General features: G+C 38.8%; 1 protein-coding gene across 1 annotated transcript in view; it reads left to right on the top strand.

Annotated features, from left to right (window-relative positions):
• Window positions 1-21,629, top strand: part of LOC131992057 (astrotactin-2-like) — a 344,657-nt gene that overhangs the window by 225,610 nt on the left and 97,418 nt on the right. Inside the window, exons 12-13 of the mRNA XM_059357417.1 lie at window positions 15,082-15,248; window positions 18,946-19,134. Coding sequence (XP_059213400.1) covers window positions 15,082-15,248; window positions 18,946-19,134 — 356 coding nt within the window. The remainder of the gene's footprint in view (window positions 1-15,081; window positions 15,249-18,945; window positions 19,135-21,629) is intronic.

Raw genomic sequence — 21,629 nt, 5'->3', positions numbered from 1 at the left:
TATCCTAATATGGCCTTTGTGATATTTGCAAGCAATCTATAATATTTTATATGCTGTTTACAGCTACGATTAGTATGCTTTGGTGTTACTGTAGGCTCTTTAGTGTGTGTATGGACACTATGGGGCCTATGGTTAGAAGCACTTATGACTCACACTGTTGTAGTGTGTGCAGTCAAACTGTTTGCTTTCGTCTTGTTAAAATACCTGAGACGCTCATGAGATCACAGTGATTTCTTATTTCATTTGGAATTTGGGGAAAACACTGAAAAAGATGAACAATATAAGGTATCAGTTGACTGTAATGCTTACAATGGGGCTGTTATTCACAATAAAATATGGATCAATAAGAACTGGTTCAGTGGCAAAAGCAGCAAAGGAAAAGCAATGATAATAGCATTTTCTAATACGCTTCTTTGGATACTGCCATTATGTGCAAAAAATGTATTACAAAAACATACTTTCTTCTTGATTTATAAACCCTAGTCTGATTTTAGATGTTAAATTGCAAACAGCAGTGCAAAGGAGCTTTTATTTTGGCATATTTACAAGTACAGGGTGACTGGAAACTTCAGATGCCAGGCTTTTGACAGCGTGGGGCGGGCCTCGGTTGTAAAGTAATTAAATTGATGAGCCATCTCAATTGCTGGAGGATGGTTTGCTGGGTCATTAAGAGCTTGGACAGGGCTATAAATTGACTGGTCTTTTTGTTGTTTGTGTCGACCAGCGACAAACACTGATAAAGCAATTTACTTGTTTTTCTTTTCTTTTCTCCATATCCTTTTACTGAAATAAAGAAAGGCTTTTAGCCAACAAAACCTTCTATTTATAATATTCATGAAAAGCTTTGAGGTCTGACACTGATTATAAAAGATGAATAGCATTTCCCTGAAACTATTGCCAGCTAATAATATCTATACCGAAGAATGAACCAAATATCAATGTCGTACTTGTACCATTTTAAGCATTTTCTATACAGATAAAGTTATTCTGCACATGCCCTCTGCAACTCAACCCCCATGATTTACCTCCCACTGTGTTACCATGACGACTTCTAAATATTAATAAACCTGACTCTCATATTCCCCATCATTCATCACAACCAAGACGATTTCCACCCTTTGACATATTTAGTAGCTCGTGGCTGTTTTTATGACTAAGATATGTTTTTGTCTACAAATAGTGTTAATTGCCTCTTGCCCCAAAATTGTTGACGCTATGTTCTTCATTTTGTTACTCGTAACATAATAACACGTAATAATAACCCTAGGTCTCTGCAGTTGTTGGGTGTTCTTCTACTGTGTCACCCGAGCTGCCACAATATGGATAATTTATTAAAAATATGCATGAACAGTGCTGGTGCCCTGTCAGTCTTTCCTGCATAGCACAATTGAATTCGGCTTCTGACGAATTTCATGCATCTCATGCCTTGGTCTGTCTGTTTTGTGACATTTTAAAGGCTGCAGAGCTTTAGTTTATTCTCCCGGTAAAGAATTATGTACATTATTTAAGTTTCCCTCCAATTTAAATGCAGGAATATTTAAATATTAAGTATGTGCATCCACATACTTTTTATGCTATCATGTAAAATCATTGAGCCTAATTAACTTATTCAGTAAATGTTTGCATTTATTAAAACTGAAAATATTTACCATGGGACTTGGTTGTATTACTGTAAATACCTAAACATCCATGTTAGCTTATGTACATGCTTTGCATAGTGATAAAAAGCTGATATATTTAAATAATTAAAGTGGTCACAACCATGTTTTATGTATTTCCACAGTGGTAGTAGAATTTGCATCCTATACATGGGCTGGAGACTAAAATTGACCAGGCAGTTACTCATGCTTAACCTATTCTGCTAAGATGAATCCTTATTAGACCCAGAGGTGGAAAGTAGTAGACATGGGAGAGTGTGTGTATAAAATATAAATGAGTATGTGCTAATAAGGCTGTGGATTGTTTGTCAGACTCTATTCCACGTCAAGCCATCGTGGCATATTTAATTTTACTCCCACAGCAAATACACATGAATGCCATACTGGGTTTTTAAAAAAAAAAATTGACCATTAGTGAGGCAGAACCATCTCAAAGAACTGCCTAGAATTAGCGCCCTTAATGAAGAAAAGGAAAGAGAAGTAGACAGAATACATACATACTCACTTTAGTGTATAGTCAGCGTGAAAAAATGTGGTTTCAACTTTCACAAAGTATAAATATTAGATGAAATATTGCTGTAAAATGATTCAGAATAGTCTCTGGCCTCTGTGTGCGGCTGATTAATACGCGGACAAAAAGACTGACAAAGCCTAGTCTTCAAAGATTAACTCAGAGCATCACAGACGCAGTAGTATTATTTTCTTTTCTGACTCTTTTGGGTTGGTGTTATTTTAACCACCCCTGTCAGAGTGGGTGTTAATACACAGCAGCACCATGCCACACCGAGGGCTTAAAATCCATTATCAGAGTCAGTCCCTCAAGGCTGTCTGCAGCTCTTAAGACAGTTGAAATGCATTTGCAATGAATTAAATTTCATTCCGCGCCAGAACTGAAGTTTCGAAGACATTGCTTATTCCGTTTTTTTTCCGCCTGTGTTCCCTTTCTTGTTGCCGCTGAGCCGCAGAGGATGACAGGTGGTTTATTCCTGTGCTCACTAACCTCAGTTTATAACAACAGCTGTTGTAGGTGCAGGTTAGCAATTTCAGACAGGTAATGTTTTTGTACCGGCACCTTCCTTTTTCATCACTTGCCTCATCAAACACCAGTTGGTCAAATTATACATTACATGAGCAATGCGCTGGGTAAAACTGTTCATTGTTTTGTTGTGTACATTACAGCCTACAATGCTGTTTCCATCAACACATTTACTTTTACTTCAACTGTGTGGAATAGATAACGGTTACTAAAAGGTTTCAGTGTGACTTAATTGCTTGCTAAAGGAAGAGAACAGTGAATATTTTGTTTAGTTATATAGATAATCCTATATTTAAATAGGAAGTCTCACCTCTTAAATCTCAGGCAAACACAATTAAAACAAAATAGGTTCAACAATAAAGACAGCAAATACAGCAATTGATGTCCTTGAAATGTCAGATTATATATCTATCTATATATATATATATATATATATATATATATATATATATATATATATATACACACACATACACAAATTATATTTGTAAGGAGCATTTTAAAGACATATGGTGCCTCTATTTTAAAGGGAAGGTTCGCCCCAAAAGCCAAAATACTTTTGCTAGTTGTTTTGGTGGCTATAAAGATGAGACTGGATGGCACTAACCCAAAAGAGTCAGAAAAGAAAATAATTCTACTGTGTCTGTGATGCTATGTGTCTATGAGTTAAACTTTGAAGACTAGAAGGCTTTGTCAGTATTTTTGTCTGCATATTAATCAGCTGCACACAGAGTCCAGAGACTGTTCTGAGTCATTTTACAGCAATATTTTTTAGTTATTTTTAAGTTGAAACCACATTTTTTCATGCTGACTATACACTTAAGTGAATATGTTTGTATTATGTCTACTTCTCTTTCCTTTTCTTTATTAGGGGGTAATTCTTGGAATTTTTTTGACATGGTTCTGCCTCACTGATGGTCAAAAGAGAAAAAAACAAACCACTATGGCGTCCATGTGTGTTTGCTATGTGAGTAAAATTAAATATGCCATGATACGTCCAGTGGCTTGATGTGGAGTAGAGTCTGAAAAAACAATCCACAGGCTTATTAGCACACTCATTCATATTTTATACACATACTCTCCCATGTTGGTTGGTTTGTGGTGCTCAAAAGCTCCAAACAAATGCATTAAAAAAACTCATGGCGTTGTTTTCTTCTGGAAATCATGACCCAGTCACTCAAGAAAATCAACAAACCTTGTTGTGAGCAGTTTCATGTAGGAACTATTTTCTCTCGACCAAACTACACCCACCAAATGTGACTGGCTAATGATGCAGCTCAGATGAGAAAGACACCATTAATGTTTTTATCTTCCATGAGTAATTGGGTCGTGATTGCTGGAAATTTTGGACAATGTTGTTGCATTTTTCATTTTTCAAGCCAGGTTCCATATACTCCCATTATATTTGAGAGAAGGCACAAATAGAGAGAACATTCTGTGCCACTTACACCAAAACAATCTAGGTTGAAAAACAGCTCTACATGTAGGAGTAAAAACATGTATTTTTGATTCAGGGGTGAACTGTCCCTTCAAATACAAAAGTTCAATGACTTCAGAAGTGATCAGTGAGCTTAGGCAATGAGGCAAGCCTTATTATAGTGTAGAATAATGGAAATAATGCACAATACAATCCAATACAATCCCTTTTGTTGCAGAAGAAAATACCACACAACTCTGCGAACAGATTTAAATGCCAGACTTATGTGAACATAATGTGTATCTCAACGAAACCCAGCAGGAAGCTCCTTAACTTTCCATTTTTCAGTACCTTCTGTTGCTCAAGCAGACAAAAACTCGACAATGCCATAGTCATTATAGTACAGTAAATCTTTCTTCCTCCCTTGATAAAAAAGATGCTTGAAACTGGATTTATTAGAGTTGTTTTTAATTGTGTTGCAACACAGAAATGTAGGGAAGTTCATTGGGCAGATGTGGGTTTGGGAATAGCAGCAATCTAGCATTTACCCACTGGTGTGGAATGAATGGTCAAATTCTCGTTGAACCTGTGGTCAATGTACCGTGTCATCCACTGTGTTTGTGTGAGAAAGGGGTATTACTGATGCACTCAGTGAACTCTCCTGGGGCTGCTTGGTGAAGTTCAAAACTCTGTAAACATGGTTTTTCCTGGTAGCTTGCCATTTAAGTTTAACTTTGACAACTGCAACATAGTGTGGTTGTTGTGCTTTAAGGAAATGGTGGCATGTTTGTCTTTATGGCACATTATTGTATCCAGCTACAGTATCTGTCTTCCTAATGGACGTATTCAGAGGCTGAGCAGATGGTAGGATATTAGTGGCATATCTTTCATCATCTGATGTCCCTTTTGGGACATCTCTGGTAAAGTTGTTTGGATGCGGGGTTGGCAAAGATGTATGTTTTTTACTTCAACCATCATCCAAAAGTTTAATTCATGCCCGTCAAACTCCAGTAGTTTATAACAGTTTAGAGAAGACAGATACTGTTGTCTCCAATCTCATTTTAAGGAGCTTGTATAGTGTCCCAGTATGCAAGCGTTTATTAAAATGTGTAGCACACTCCAAAAGTCAGGAATTAAATGATGAGTTGTCAGTGTGGAGCCAGATTTCCGCTTGGTTGCCTCTGGTTTGCATAAAGAGTCAGCAGGGAGGAAAAATGGCAACTCCACCCAAACAAAAGTTTTGTGCGAGCCCTCATCCCCTAAGCCCTCTATACCCACCAGCCCCTGCATCTCCCCACGGTCCTATGTTCCTGAAAACTGAGCATCATGACTCCCCTTTGCACCACTGCACCACACAGCTCAGTTTCCTTCATTACCATTGAATTTCGATGCTTTATGCTTTAAAGCAAATTGTAATAATTCTTTCATCCTTTCACTCTGACACTGTTGGTTAAATGCCGGATCAAGTGTGTCAGTTAGTTTGCCACAGAGATGCACAGAATGCTGCAGCAGCCAAGGGTGGGAGCTAAGATCTGTGTACAATGGAACACAGTTCAGTTTGAGGGCTTGGGAGGGAAATGTTAGCAAGTATTGGCAGCATAACAGTGAAACTGAAACATATAATATTCAGTACATAAATATTATCTAGTCTAATGTGCACAGTCACTGGTTATCCAAGACATACAGCATGAGCAACATTAGTGAACGACCGAAGGTATAATTTAAGAAGACAGTCACTCATGCTGGGTACAATATTTAATTTTTCATTTGACAAGGTAAGATTTTGAATTTGAATCAGTTTCAGTCAAATCATCCTGGCTCAGTTCCAAGCTCAAGCAAACGTTAAATGGATTAAGAAAGAGTATTAAATCACACAGCCTTTATTCCCAAGTAACAGGTTAGATACCCAGAGAAAGATTAGTTTTTCAATTTCCTCTCCCTTTTAATAATTCAATAGATGGAGGTGGACTCGTTTTTGACATGAAATACAGATAATATCTGTTTTTCTTTGTGACAAGATTGAGATATCAAGAGGAGCAGAAAATAGTTATTGCTCGCCCATTGCAGTAAATTGTTGTATTTTGCTGCTGTTTCTTGTAATAACCTTCTGTGAAATCAGCAAAGAGGTTCATAATATATCTGTCTCTCTATATATATCTCTTTGGACCTCGCCCTCAGAAGCTAATTTAAAAATCCACCCACGCTCTCATCCTTCCATCCATCCATCCAATCAAAACAACCACTTATAATCCATCCATCCATCCATCCATCCTTCCAATCAAAACAACCACTTATAATCCATCCAGACATCCATCCATCCCACCGTGACATCACACACTGGTTTCACGGCATTTTGACCATTGGCATCTTGTTTTTTTTAGAACCAGGTTGAGATGGTGAAGCTGGGGAGGAAATCCAAGCCAATCTGCAAATTTGACCTAGTGCCGAAATGGTGGAATTACAATTTCCGGATCTGTTACATGATGTTATTGGGCCAATATAATGAACAACCGAGTCCTTGGAGTGTCTTTTAGTACCAACGGAATGCTGAACAAAATATTTTTAGGCAACCAAAATGTTACAGTTAGCATTCATGAACTGAAAACACACTGTGAAAGTCAAAGATCACCTGTGAATCACACATTAGCCACGCCCAAAAGCTTACCTGGCTTTAGTGTCTATTTTACTCTAAATGGGACCATGATTTTCAAAACTATTATCATGTTGTATTGAAGATGACTAAAAGTAGTGATGAGGATAATGTTTACTGAGGTGACAAATCATGAGAATTTGGCACATTTTGTCATTGATTGTAATAAAATATGACTTTTTGCAACCAGTACAGTCTGGCCATCAGAAAGATTGAAGGTTTAAGGCACTTTGCATTGTCCTAATTTTTAAGGCCATGAAAAATCTGATCCATCCATCTGTCCCCTGTTGAAGATAAATTAATTTTATGTACTCTGTAACTACTAAACTATCATCATCTCAGTGAACTCTTATGTATAAGAGCTTCGCTTAACACAAGGAACTTGGTCAGACCTTCTTGATCCTCTTTGGGGATAGAACTCTGTCCCTATCCAGTTGTATAGTATGATGCGACTCTGTTTGTACATGATTGCTTGTGCTGGCTGAATTGTACACTCATTAATTCCTCCACATCCCTCTATCCATTTGTCCATTTGTCAATCCATCCATCTATCCATCCATCCACCCAATCATCCATCCGTCCGTGCGTTCGTCCATCCAAAACCGTCCATCCAAAACCAAAATCATGTGACGTCAGATAGTTTTGTCACTGATTGTCATAAAATATGACTTTTTGCAACCAGTAGAGTCCCTGCTGGCCATTAGAAAGATTGAAGGTTTAAGGCACTACGGTATTGGCCTCACTTTTCAGGCCTGGAGAAGTCTGCTCCATCCATCTATCCATCCACCCACCCATCCATCCACCCATCTGCCCATCCATTTCCCCCCTGGGCTGGGTCGCAGTCCAATCAAAACAAACCACTTTTAATCAATATGTTAACATTTTCACTTTGACAGCACTACTAAAACCAATCTTTAAAATCTCTATATTTACTCTCCTGACATACACAAACATAACTCATCATTAACAGACCATGTCTGTGTTGTCTTCATCATCAAAGGAAGCACATAACAGCAGCTCTTAAATGCCTTTGGCGATCAAGCTGAGCTGAGAGCAGCAGTGTCTGGTGAAGTCGCAGAACAAAGCTATCCTTCACACTCATCGTCATCTGCTGTGTTGTCACCACTAAAGAAAGGTGGAGGAGCAATAGACACGACACGGCCTTTAAGTACAACCAGTCCCACTATTGTAGAATTAACTCATCCTGACTAGCTGAGCACAAAAATGCTGATTTTTACTGTGTAAGTGTTCAAGATTAAATCATCCTGTTAGAGAGGGAAAGCTGTGTGAATAGAACCATCCAGTATGTTTTTTTAAGTATGTCCATCTGGATATACTGTATGTTTTCATATGTAAACCATCAGCACACACAAAAAATAAGCGGATCAGAATAAAAAAAGACAAGCTAAATCTATTTTAAATAGCAAAGTCTATTTTCTGCCTTTGGGCAACAGCATTCCCAATAGCTAAGCATTAACTGTGTGTTTTCTTACTGAAGATTAAGTATGAAGTATGAATTCTCATGAAAATAAGGAACAAACAGCTGGGATGAGATTTCTTATTTTTCACTGGGGGACTGCAATGCACCCTCACAAGTTTTTTGCTCTTGCAGCAATAAAACTGTTGTGCCTAATTTAACCCATTTGAGCAGCGGTGGAGCTGCAGGGCATGCATCTCTGCCACCTCTAAACCAGATTAGGCTGTCAAATATGCTTTTAGAGTATTTGATTTTTTCCCCCCACCTGTCAGTGTGATTTAGAGCTCTGCTGTTTCGAGGGCTTTTTTGGTATGTGTGTTGTTTTGTGAAATTGTCAGCACAGATCTTCCTCATATTGTTTCCTTATTATCCATATTTTTTCTCTGTGAAGATTCTCTCTCTCTGTGAAATGTATGATGGCCACTAAGTACGAACATCTGGCATCTTAATTTTGACAAGATCATTAAGAGACGGAGTCCTCAATAGATTATGCTCAGTTCCTGATTAAAGCTGAGGGCAGTAATGGCTAATTAGGAAAATGAATAGCATTCATTCAGTGCGTGTGAACTTTAATTTGTAGAAGTGATCTATGGGCAGTATAGTGTTAGATGTTAGAAAATGTATGTGCAGTTATATTTCATGGATTTTTTTTTAATTGTCTTTGATGTCTTTTATTTTTAACCACATTCACAGGAGTGAAGTACTGCTGCTCCAGTACATACCAGTGTCATAAAACCTGCATTTATAATTATCCTCTAGAGAATAAATACATATTCAGCCCTTGGTGTTATATGTAAAGTAGATATACAGGTGTAAAAGGGAGAATTGTGTATATACAAGCAACCAATCCATCAGATTTAATCTAATAGTTGAAGCTGTTAATTATATTTGATTGAACTGAAATTCTAAGCACAAAAACTCTCTTTAAACATTAAATATTCAACAATAAGTCATTACTCATAGTCAGAAACTAATGTTTTTTTAATGTATTTTGAATTAATTATAGTAACAACGTCTCAGTAAATAAAGTTGTTGTTCAAAAGGGTGCCGCAGCCTGTTCTCATTGTGCTGCAGAATCACTACAGAAGAAATGACTGAAAGAATTTATCTGAAATTCAAATAGTCCCCCCCCCTCCCTCCCCCGTCCTCCCAGCCCCTTCGTCTTTGGGGAGTGGTCGGAGCAGAAAGAGCAAGTAGTTAGCGGCCGGCGCTAATGGCTAACCTTAAATCCTTTCCATTCATCCGTGGAGTGATGCATGACAATTCTGAATTACAGGCTGCTATTCCCACAGCTCTGCCTCTAGTGTGATGAATGGCTCCAATCTCGTTCTGCTGAGAAAGTTAGCATTACATTCATGAGATACAGTAAATGGATCTGAGACTGGAGAGCTTTCCCACTGAATGTTGAACATACGGCACTCTGTCCAGAACACACGTGCACGACGCTTATTGCATATGTCTGTCGTTCTCCTCCGAGATAAAAATGATATCACTCAATTTGTTTTGTAACAGTCCAGAGAGAGCTGATGTAACCTTATTTCAGCATTAATTTGCACCCTTTGTGTGAAAACTGCCTCCATTCAATCTTCCGAGATAGCGATCTTAATATGATAGCATAATCTCGCACTTCTGAAAAGACTAATTATGAGGAAAAAAATCTCATAATTTGAAGAAAATAACCTCTTGATTACTGTCAGTTGAGTCAATACTGGTGGTGGATTATACACCATGCTGTTGATGATCAAATTGGTTTTGGGGCGAAGACTTACGATAACATTAAACAGTCCCATGACCCCTCACCCCTCTTTTCATTCAGCTGACAACCGAGTCTGAGGATATATGTATTCCATAAATGCTTTGGCAATTGTTAGTGTATAAAGTAAAGAGGAAAATATCCTTGAGGTGAAAATTAAATGCAGAGAAGTCTATAAATTTAAGCCTGACATATGTGTGAGGGTCTTCCAAATGTCAACGCACATAATCCTCCGCTCATCTACCTGTTCTCTCTCCAGTTTGTTCCCCATCTGAAATCTTCCGCTTGATGTTTTTTCACGGGAGCCTTGATAGCTGGAGAGCAGCTGCTGCTCTGAGGGCATTTAAGGCTTTGGAGGTTTCACATTTAGCAGCGACGTGCTTTCCAGTTTGATATGTTATTGCTGAAGAGATGCTACAAGAAAGTAGAGTAGAGAATAAGGAAGCATACTCAATTTCATGCACCCAGTAAGAGATTTTATCGAGTTTGGGGCTCTTCCTATAACTTATCTGTCAGAAAAGCTTTGTCACAGTATTTGAAAAGCTATGAAATACTAGCTGTTTATTAGAACTAACTTCTCCTGGTCTCAGTAATAAGTTTTATGCTTTTCCAAACATCTCTCACATCGTTGAGCTCTGGCTCTCTTTGTGTCTCAGTTCGCCTTGTCTAATTTCTGACTTGATTTCCCACCTAATTTCCCTGTCCTGCATTACATAACCGTTATTAAAACCCACTAAATGATGCCTTTAATTGCTTTTATGACCCATGGTTTTATAACGAGGGGAAATCTTGTTTACTGCTGATCTCAGAGTCCTTGCAGAACAAGTTGTATTGACATTGAAGATCTATTAGTTGGGGTCCTATTGATAGGAGAGCGTCTGAACACTGTCCAGTTTGAACAATCAAAACAGCGTTGAAGGGCAAGAAGGCCTTTTCACTCAGATCTTTTTATGTTTTTATGTCTGTAGGCACCGTCGGGGTAAAAGAGGGAAACAGCATTGTCATTAGTGTAAGTGGAGGGCCCAGTACAAAGCCTTTATTTCAGTGGTGTCTATGATATATAACACAGACTGATAAAACGATTAATCACTGACCATAAGTCATGCGATAAAATACTGGACAATGTGTTGGCTTCGACTTCAGATATTGACAATCTGTAAATATAAGGTCAGGAACAGATTAAGTGTTGACTGTAGTGGGTACATTACACTGTAAAATATAATACAGTGGCATGTCAATGTTAAATGCAACAAGATCTCCAACCTAAGCGACAGAATAGCTTTTTTCAATACTACCCATAAGAGCCAACAAGTTCTCCTACATAAACGGCACAGGAGGTCGTGTGTCAGTACCACAAATTACAGCATGTAGGTACTACGTATAGCTGCTCACGTTTCACTGCACATAAACACTATCATGCCTTGCGATACAACGTGCGTTCTAAAAATAGCACACACACGTACAGTCCGCGGTTGTAAAAAAAAATTGCAGTTTCTGTGGATTTATGTTGTAAAGCCACTGACCTTAGGTTTAGGGCAAAAAAACTCATGGTAAGGCATTATAAAAGACAGTTTAAGCAGTAAATAAATGTATGTAAATGCCAGAAGTGAAGTAGTTATAAGGGTCACGTGACTGCAGCAAGTTACGTAAAAAAACAAAACGTGATTCATGTAACTTCAGTTAAAAATGGTTTACTCTTGTTTCACACAGGATGCAAACCCTGCTCTCCTGGGTGAAAGTCTGCTGTTTGGTTGACCCAACCACCACCCCAGCCTCCGACCAAATGCGGGAATCCGCTCATTTCATTTGGCTGTCAATCATTACTACGTCAGCAACATGGTGGTGGATGCATTGCAGCGGACAGTGAAAGACAGACACATAGCTCGTTTTTCGCTGCCTGTACACATGACCTAAATAAAGGTTTTTGACAGGAGAACAGGCTGTAAGAGCAGTTGTCAAAACGACCCATATGAGCATTTTGCTGTCAGCGATACAGATCGGAGCATTCTAAAAATATTGTACACGTCATTATACATACACGTACGTTTCGTACGGTAGTTGCTGTTCATTTAGGCTACAAAAACACTGATCCAGGTTTAGGGAAAGACGTTATAAAAGACAGTTTAAACTTAAAACGTAAATGCCAGAAGTGCAGTAGTTATGAGGGTGACATGACTACCGGAAGTGACGTGATGCACACAAGTTCAGTGATGTTTAAATCACAGTGTTTACTTTTGTTTTCACATGGGACACAAACACTGTTCTCCTTAGTGAAAGTCCGGGATCTGTTCCACCCATCTGCCACCAATCCTGCCTGCCCCGAGTGCAACTTCCGCCATTTATACTCCTCATCGCCGTCATTCATAATTACTATTGCCGCTAAAGGGAGGGGGAGGACCGTCTAAAACATATATATATGGGTCATATTTTGCTGTCTGTACAACTTATCTATAGAGACGTTTTTGAGGGGAGATTTTCTCCCATGGGTCCAGGCTATGGGGCTGGGTCCCAGTGTCTTAGGTGGGCCCAAGTCTGGAGCCCTGCAGTGGGACACTATTAGCTGCAAAATACATCTCTAAGTATCAGCCAGTCAGTCAGATTTTATGCCAAGAAACAGGCTTCAATGTAACTCGTATATCTAAAGACTACAGACAGAAGGGGAAACACTTATCCAGTGCTCTTTTAAAGCTGACATAACCTCTCTTTGTGTTTTCTGAGTCATATTTTTTCGCACAAGAAATGATAAATGTATCACACTCATTTAACAGCTTACCTTGAGCAACAGTAAACCTTATTTTGGTAAATAGCAGAAATACACCTACTGACAAAGATTTTACTGTGTGCCATCATGCTTCACACACCTAAAAATTAATCCCACACAGAAACAGACAGAACATGAGGAATCACAGATTCCACAGATGAGTCAGAGTGGCCGTCAGTGAAAGTGCTCTACAAACTGTAAGAGAGTCTCGGAGTCTCTAACAGGCTTCATTTTAAAACAACAGAATCGTTTCTTCAGTGCTCACCAAGAGAATGACTGCAGCTCTGAGAAAAGTGATGTTTCAACACATTTTTAGGATATGGTTGATGTCTCAGAGTTGATTACTGATTATTGGATTTCAGTCCAAGCATGGAAAACCCATCAAATATGAAAATATGAGCATATTTCTTTCATGACTATAAACTGTTAATACTATCAATGGCAGGACAAGGTACATCACTTGCCAGTCACAGCCATAGTCGTGTTCCCATCATGTATTTCTATGAGCATTTTGAAGATTTGCATGAGAATAGCTTGATGGAAACACCAAAATTCAATAAAACTTTCAAAATTGCGCAAAAACATTTTCACGCTCGCTCGAGGTGGTTTTTCTCTTTTTTTGAAAAATAGTTAATGTTCTCAACGGGGGATGGAAACTCTTTTTCCTAATATGTTCTGATGTAGCAAGCATTTAACTCACATGACTTATCAGCTGTTTCCACTCTGCTGGTCAAGACGACCTGACATGAAAGAACAATTATAAGTTGCCCAATTAAATGCAATTCCTGGAGACTTCTCTCCAATTTCTCTCGTGGGTGGACAAAGCTGTCCGACTATCAACCTTTTTTTTGTTGTTAATTTTTCTCTCTTGTGCAATCTCTTCTTCTTCTACTGTTTACTGACAGATCAACCTATTGCAATACATTACACTGCCATCTTCTGACCAAAGTACGTTAATGCAGCTTTATTTATTCGCTAAACCAGTTGATGGAAACTTCCCATTTCAAAAAACAATATATTCCATTCTATAAGTCACCAAATCATATTCTAATTGATTTATAAGGGTATTAAATAAATCTTAGCATTATATGAAGAGTAAAAACAGCATTTTGTCTGCCTCTAACACATAAGCTGAGCCATCAGAAAAGTTCATCAAATGTAAGTGTAACCTCAGTTTTTTTTGTAATCTTTCGTTTACATCCAAGATGGATAATGCAACCCAAATCATGAACAGTAGGCTATTAAGTCTACAAGTTATTAATGTGAGGTAAAATTAAATTTTTAATGGAGCCCAGCTTTCTAACAGAATGCATCCACTGTTGTTGCATTCATGTTTAATTAGTATTTCTTATGCTGGGGGAAATGTAATTTATTTAAAAAGAAAAAATCATGAAGTTTTTAATGCTGTAACCTAAATAAGCCAATCTAATGTTAAAAAATTGGACGCAGTGCTTTCCTTCAGATTTGTGTGTTTGCTCAGGTATAGTGAGCTGTTTCTGTGTGGAGGTAACTGGGAATTTTTCCTAAACGGAAACTTAAACTGAATGATGTACTGTGAGTGAAACTCTAAAAATTGTTGTCCTGTGATATCAGAAACTTACTTCTGGGTCACAGGCAGTGCGTCATTTTCAATTTACCGAACCTTCACCACCACTGACTTCACAGATACTGATAAGTATTTTTTGGTTCCGTGTGTGAAATTGAGATATTTCCGCTCCTCCAGCTCCATATGTTTATTATATATAATGCCACTCATTTACTCCCATTTTAACTTAACCGTTTTAGTTTTTCTCCTCTCATTACATACACTTCTTGTTGGCCTGGGGAAGGTCTAGACATATCCCTTCTCCTCCGATAAACATGGATTCCCCTGCCACTTGTTCCCACCTGTCAATGTGGAGTCTCACCAGGAGAGTGTAACACATGTGGAGTTTTGTGTCTGGCAGAAAGAGAAAAAACAAACAAACAGAGCTCAAGTGGTGAGTTGAGCTGTGAGGATGATCCAAGCTGTCAGTTTTCAGTGTTTCATATCTTTAATCACATAAAGACCTCCATGTTTTTGTATCCAATCAAATAAGATAAGTGCCATTCTTCTTTCTTTGAATCCGTCTCTCCTTTCTCGACATCCAACTGACCCCTTCTCCACTCGCTTTCCCATCTTACTATCCATGCCCCCTTGGTGCCGCCTGATCCTGATTAAAATGCACACGCTGACCTCTGCGCCTTGCTCTCTTCTTCTCTCCCCCTAATCTATGCCTTCCTTCTCACTCTCTCTCCACATCTCCCTCCCACCACCTCTCCTTCTTTCTCTGTCTCTCTTCTCTTGCAGTGTCCTGAGGGGCTGAGGCCAATGAAGGATGGCTCAGGTTGCTATGACTACTCCAGGGGCATTGACTGCACGGATGGCTTCAATGGAGGCTGTGAACAGCTGTGTCTCCAGCAGCTCGTGCCCCTTGAAGATGACCCCAGTTCCAGCAACGTGCTCATGTTTTGCGGGTGAGAATAACTAATAGTAAAAAAGAAAGAAAAAAAGAAAGAAAAATGGAGAGGTGTCTGCAGGCTGGAAATAAAACTTCCTCATGAAATAGGCTTCCTGAGTGATATTTCAATCAAGAAATACTTCCTCAGGCAAATTCCCACATGAGGAAATTAGATATGCAAATGGGAAATAACCACTGTGTAATCACCAGATCACATCGATGTGTGATGAAAGAAATTTTCCCAAGATTACATATAAAAAAGTATTGTTTTAACGAATTACATATCCTACTGGTGTTTTACAATGAGTCACAATTTTGCTGTATTTGCTAAACTCTAAAGAAACTGATAAAAGACTCTAAAGCAGTGTCAATCACTGCTTGTGAGATGGAGATGGATGCGGGCTAGTTAGCTAGTTAGGTTGCTACTTTCACCACGTTTTCATGCTACACTGCTTACAGAAAATGAGCTGAAAAATGTTTTTACTTATCTGGTGATAGCAATGTGCTATGCTGCGCTGTAACAAGAGTTTGTGGAAAACGTATTAAGTTGTTAAATTGTTGTTAAAATGTACTAATTTACTGGCTGGCTGGCTGGCTGGCTAGTAAGCTAGCTAGCTTGCTTTCATGTTACGCTGCCACTGGCTACCAGTTACCATGAAAGTATAGGCTGTGTATTCTTAAAATGCATTCTGAGTGCTAAGAGGATTTATTTTTCACAAAGTCTGCCTCATGTACAACCCACTTGACACTGTGCAAAAGTTCAAACAGAGTGAAAGAATATGAAAGCCTATTAACCAGGAGACCGGTATTCTTGTGACATTGTTGGAAGCATGTCTATTTTCCTAACATTAGGATAGTGGTTTTGGTACCTAAACTGAACTATTTTACAGCATTAACAACTTGTTTAAAACAATGATTGTGACATAGAGTACAACAGCAAGTGTGTCAACAATGCATTGCGATCACGTTAAAAGCAACACTCATTACACATTTCTTATAATATAAGGATCATGCGGCAAAATGTTTCGTAGGAAATTAAACCCCTTCATAGCATTGTATTCAGGGATACATTCACCGTACAAATGCCCTCTTCCTCACCCCACCCATGTTCCACTGAGCTGCTACACTGTATTTGGATTAGGAAAGCTTCCTTGTGCACCTTCCCCAGAACTACAGTGGATTTTGTCACATGGAATAATAATCTCCAGGGAGCCATCATTTGAAAAAGGTTATACTGTGGCTATGACAGGCTGGTTACCCTGTGGCATTCCAAAGGTTCCCAGGTTTTTTACTAATGTTTGGCAGGAAATCCTGTTCCACACCATTATACCAACATTACATTACTTTTACTCTTTATACAACTAGTAGGATGGATCAATCGGTTGAGACTGTTTGTGCCATGCCTGTCAGCAGAGTTTCAGAGAAGAAATCTTTGCACTTCTGTAGCATGTTTTTCTATTTTCTCTCACATCTCTCATCTGTGTGGGGATTTCTATTTCTAAGACTAAGACTGAAGTGTAGAAAAATCCATGAGGAATATGAAGATGCTGATCTGGTTACCAAATGCTGGTCGAGCAGCATTGATCATGCCATGTTGCAAGTTGCTTAATTCATATGCCATTGTGGGCTCAGCAACTGACATAAAACAAACTGAATACTTGTCTTTAAGCAGCTCCTGACAACTTTTGGGTTTCTAGCGAGCGGGAACTCAGCAGAGGGAGCAGGCTGACAGGTGAAGGATATCCTAATTCCCCTTGAGATGCGTCAGGGCCACAGTGTGAGATGGCATATTTTTTTTTCTCCCCAGTACATTAGGCTCCTTTACACTAAGGGTGAACAGGCCAACAACAAAATGTAATTTGCAGTAATGCCCACTTTCCCTAATGCCATCAGAACAATTGATTTGGACTCACTTTTCAATAAGGGCACCTCAGGAAGATGAATTTGTTTTTGTCAATCAAGAATATATTAATCTCATCAGTATGCATCCACTCTGTGAGAGGCATCTAATAGACTTTTATATTGTTGTGTTGGGATTATATCAATATAGATACAGCTTATCAATACTGATACTAGCCCACACTTTTTGCCCTGTTGGCTGTTGATACGGGCGTAGATATTATTGGGGGATGATTAGGAATAGAAAAAAAATGCCATATATGTTAGGATGAATATATATTACATTAATACCAAATGCAGCATTGTTTGTTCTAAAGCTTATTGATATTTTGGTACTGACGAGTCACAGATTTAGTATCTGTTCTCAAAAACTATCTATATCTTGTTGTTGCACAATGACATGTGTCAAGCCATGATTCGTTTTGAAATCTGACTGTGAAATTTATAGATGACATTTATATAGTATACCCAGCTGGCACGGTCAGCCTTGTTTTATAGAGGAGCAAACCTTTGGTTTTTAGAAAGAGAAATTGCTTCGCCATCATGTAACAACCTGCATTTTCAGGCCAATGTTGCTAACAATAGCAGAGTCCTCTTTCCCACTGAGGCACTGAGACCTGATCAACAGCACAAGCCCAAGCCTCAGTGGCAGCCAACAACAGCAGATACTCAACCTCGTCTGTAAGGGAGCATTGTTATAAATGGAGGAGATATGATAATTGTGACTGATGCAATTCAGTCTGCTGAAATCTGTTGGAATGGTGCATTTCCAACAGAGTGTTTGTGTCCACATCTCGACGATGACAATGCCAAGTGCACTGTTTCTGTAATGTTACAGACATTTTGGACAAAGTTTACAACAATGAAAGCCTGATTGTTAGGAAAAGAAAATAGAGAACCAACATTGCTTTTGTACAGCTTGAATGCATTTCGGCAGCTAGTGTTTGTGTTTAGCTGGGTGGGTGCTTTCTATAGGTGGTGGTAACTGCCCTATGGTTATTGCAAAAGAAAAAGGCCAAGATAATGTAGTAGTTATAAATCATATTACCTAATCATAAATTAATAGGTAGTATTCTGTTCCTGAACTGGTAGTTTGTACATTACAGTAGTAGCATATACGCATATACAACCTGATTCCAAAACAGTTTGGACATTGTATAAAGTAAAACAGAAACATAATTTGATTATCCTTTGTGACATATATTCAATTGAAAACTGTACACTCTAAGCTCTATCTGATGCATTCTGTTTTGTTTTGTTTTGTTTTTGTTTTTTTTACATTTTACACAGCGTCCCAACTTTTTTTCAGGGTTGTATATATGGATCCATACAGATCTCTTTTTTCCCCTATCATCTTCTAATCAATCTTTGAATCCATTGGCTATCATCTAACAAGCCAGCAGATATCTGAAAAAAAGTTAACGGATATCTGGGCCAGGACTACTTATTCTTGCACCAATTATTGTCTCCAGACTGATTAGCAACTTGAGACATGAGAAAGGAGTTAGTCCTTAAAGTTCCGTTGAGATTGCATTTCAGTCAATGCGTTGTGCCTCTTCTGCTTTCCACATGGACTGTTTGTGTGCAGTCAACCAAAGCCCACTTAAATGTGATGCCGACACTACTTGGGCTACAAACTAAAACCAGAGTTCTTATGATACCAAACTATGGTCCTGTGGCAGATTTATTTATATTCATATATGTTCATTGAGATTAAAAACAGCTGTTCATATGTATCCTTTCACCTCAAGTCTAAGTAGCTTCACATACTGTACATTACATACATTACTTGACAGCTTTCCCCTTCTCCTCAGGTGTGTACAGGAGTACAAACTGGCAGGGGACGGGCGCTCCTGCCTCCTGCTGTCAGACAACTGTGAGGGACCAAAATGCCCAAGGCAGGATGTCCACTTCAATGACACCCTGTTTGGTGAGATGCTGCATGGATACAACAACAAAACCCAGCAAGTCAACTTGGGACAGATATTCCAAATGACCTTCCGGTAACTAGTGTACAAGTACACACATTTACACTTGCACAGATGCACGTTCATAGTCAGAATTAAGAAATACATGTACCTATTGTTGGTGGCTATACAATATTTTTGTTCTTTCCTTTCCTATAATCTGATTTTGATTCCTGTCTTTTGTTATAAATACCTTTTCTTTTGCCTTTGGCCCAACTTTGAAAATCTTTTTTATTATTTTCTGCTGGTGTAGATTACACCAACAATCTTCCTTTGAGATCTGTTGTTTCAAATCCTAACTGTGTACATCTCTCCGCGTCTCCGAAGACACACCATCAGGAGTTACGGTCGTCTTTTATCAGTTTCTGGTTGCAGGAGAGATAGAAAGGCTTGAGAGCTCAGCGGAGACGCTTTGAGAATCAGTAGTCTGGGTTTGCCGCTGGGTTGTCGCATCAGTGTTTGCACAGATGTGTGTGTACATGTATGTGTGTGTGAGAGAGAGAGTGAGGAGGGGATGAGAGAGTGATGGTTGAGTGAGGATTGAGACTTATCCTATTGCAGTTCTTCCTAAACTGTCAGCCCTCTGAAAACCTGCCTCACTCCGATAAGTCACATGCTGTTTGTGGTGAAATGCTCCTGTAATCACAGAAGGATGATGAGGGTCTATCTATGCACAAATACAGTACACACAGAAATGCACGCTCAGTCTATATCGCTTTCTCAGTGTCTGTCTTTCATTTGCTCTCTCTCTCTCTCTCTCTCTCTATCTCTCTCTCACACACACACACACACACACACACACGTACGTGTACTATACATCTACGTTTTTCCAAGTAACCATGAAATGCTTTTCATCTGTTCTGCCCTATGGGTCACAGTAGTTGTGCTTGGCTAAACTCAGCATCATGATTTGTCTGCTGTAGGTCCTCAGGGTCCTGTGTAACATATATTGCTGTGATTCAGGATTTCTGCAGCATACATGGCACAGTGGATACAGGTTGACACAGAGAACACGTTAAGGGCTGCACAAGTGAAGCAGTACTGCACACTTTTCTTTTTTTTAATCAGGTAACTAATCATATCAGTATAGGTATCAGACAGGTCTACCTTCAAGTAAACAGCTGGCTTTCACCCAGGAAAATGGAGTTTGTGTCCCACGTGAAAACAAAAATAAATGATTTTTTACGTAACTAACTTCACTTTCTGCAATTACGTACATTTATTCACTTTTATAATGTTAACCAGAAAGTTTTATGCCCTAAATCTAGGTCAGTGGTTTTGCATAAATTCACAGAACCTGCAGCCATTTTTTCAACCTTATTCTGCGTGATTATGCTACAACAAGAAAACCCAACAACCTTCAAATTGCATTTTTCAATGACAACGAGTATAATGATGTCAAAATTATCCAGAGTCATGTTAATTTTCCAGTATTAGTCAAAATCATCGCATTTAGATATTTTTGTTTCCTAATTGTGCTTACATTAGCTACTTTAGCTTACATTTAAGGCTCACTTCCTCTATTGAACTGCAGGTAAAGAGAGCACATCCTGCCCTCATACTGAAAAAGACTCACTTCTTCTATTTGGCTATAGGTTAAGAGAGCACATTGTGCCCTCATACTGAACCTTTTATGAAAACCTGTTAGAACTAGGTCATGGTGCAGCTATTTCAGTAAATAAAACATGCATACAAGACACCATAGGCTTCAAAAAAGGAAACTATGAAAGGGAAGGTGTCTAGTTTTGAAATTAAATAGTATGGGTTGGTTACTGCATCACCACCCAAAAATGACCAATAGCGACATGCCCAACCTATTGTCGGGGTGGGTCCCACACCGAGAAGAAAACTGTGAATTGAGGAACTTTTTTGTACTCTGACTTGTGCAACGACATGGACACTGCAGAGTCCAGTGCTGGTCAATGAGCATGCTCATTTGGCTATTTTTCTTTCACTAAATGGAAAACTTTATTCAGTCATTTTGAGTCTTCAGTAAAAAAACAGGCGGAAACCTCCGGGTCTAAGCAGTGAGGTGAACCAGGAAGTGCCTTAAGCTGCATTCTTCCAAAAATTCCAACAGGGGGCGCTGACAGCAACTGCAGAAGCATTTGTGTCCTTCCATTTCAATACAAAATGAGAAAACTTCTCACTTGATTTATTACGTCAGAACTTATAGAAATGATATCAGGTCAATATGATGTGTAAATATGATGGGTGTAAATAATGGCCCCATTTAGAAGAAATAGAAGATAAAGAATTATTTGATTTGGGGTGTGGCTACCTTTGATTGACAGGTCACCAACAAGGCCAGCCGTCATCAGAAGAGAAGCAGAACAATGCGTATCCCCGGCAATGTGTCAGTAAAGTAAATAAAGTATTCTCACCTAATGACAGTTTATTTGAACGTTTTGTTCATTAAAATGTCTTGTTCAGTGTTTGGTTGGAATAATAGACACTCCAAGGAGTCGCTGTTCATTTTTCTTAGGTAAGTAACATACATTTTGTTTTTGTTTTTTGCTAGCCAAAATGAA

Source organism: Centropristis striata, chromosome 19 (assembly GCF_030273125.1).
Source record: "Centropristis striata isolate RG_2023a ecotype Rhode Island chromosome 19, C.striata_1.0, whole genome shotgun sequence".
Taxonomy (NCBI): domain Eukaryota; kingdom Metazoa; phylum Chordata; class Actinopteri; order Perciformes; family Serranidae; genus Centropristis; species Centropristis striata.
This window is presented reverse-complemented; position numbering and strand designations above follow the sequence as displayed.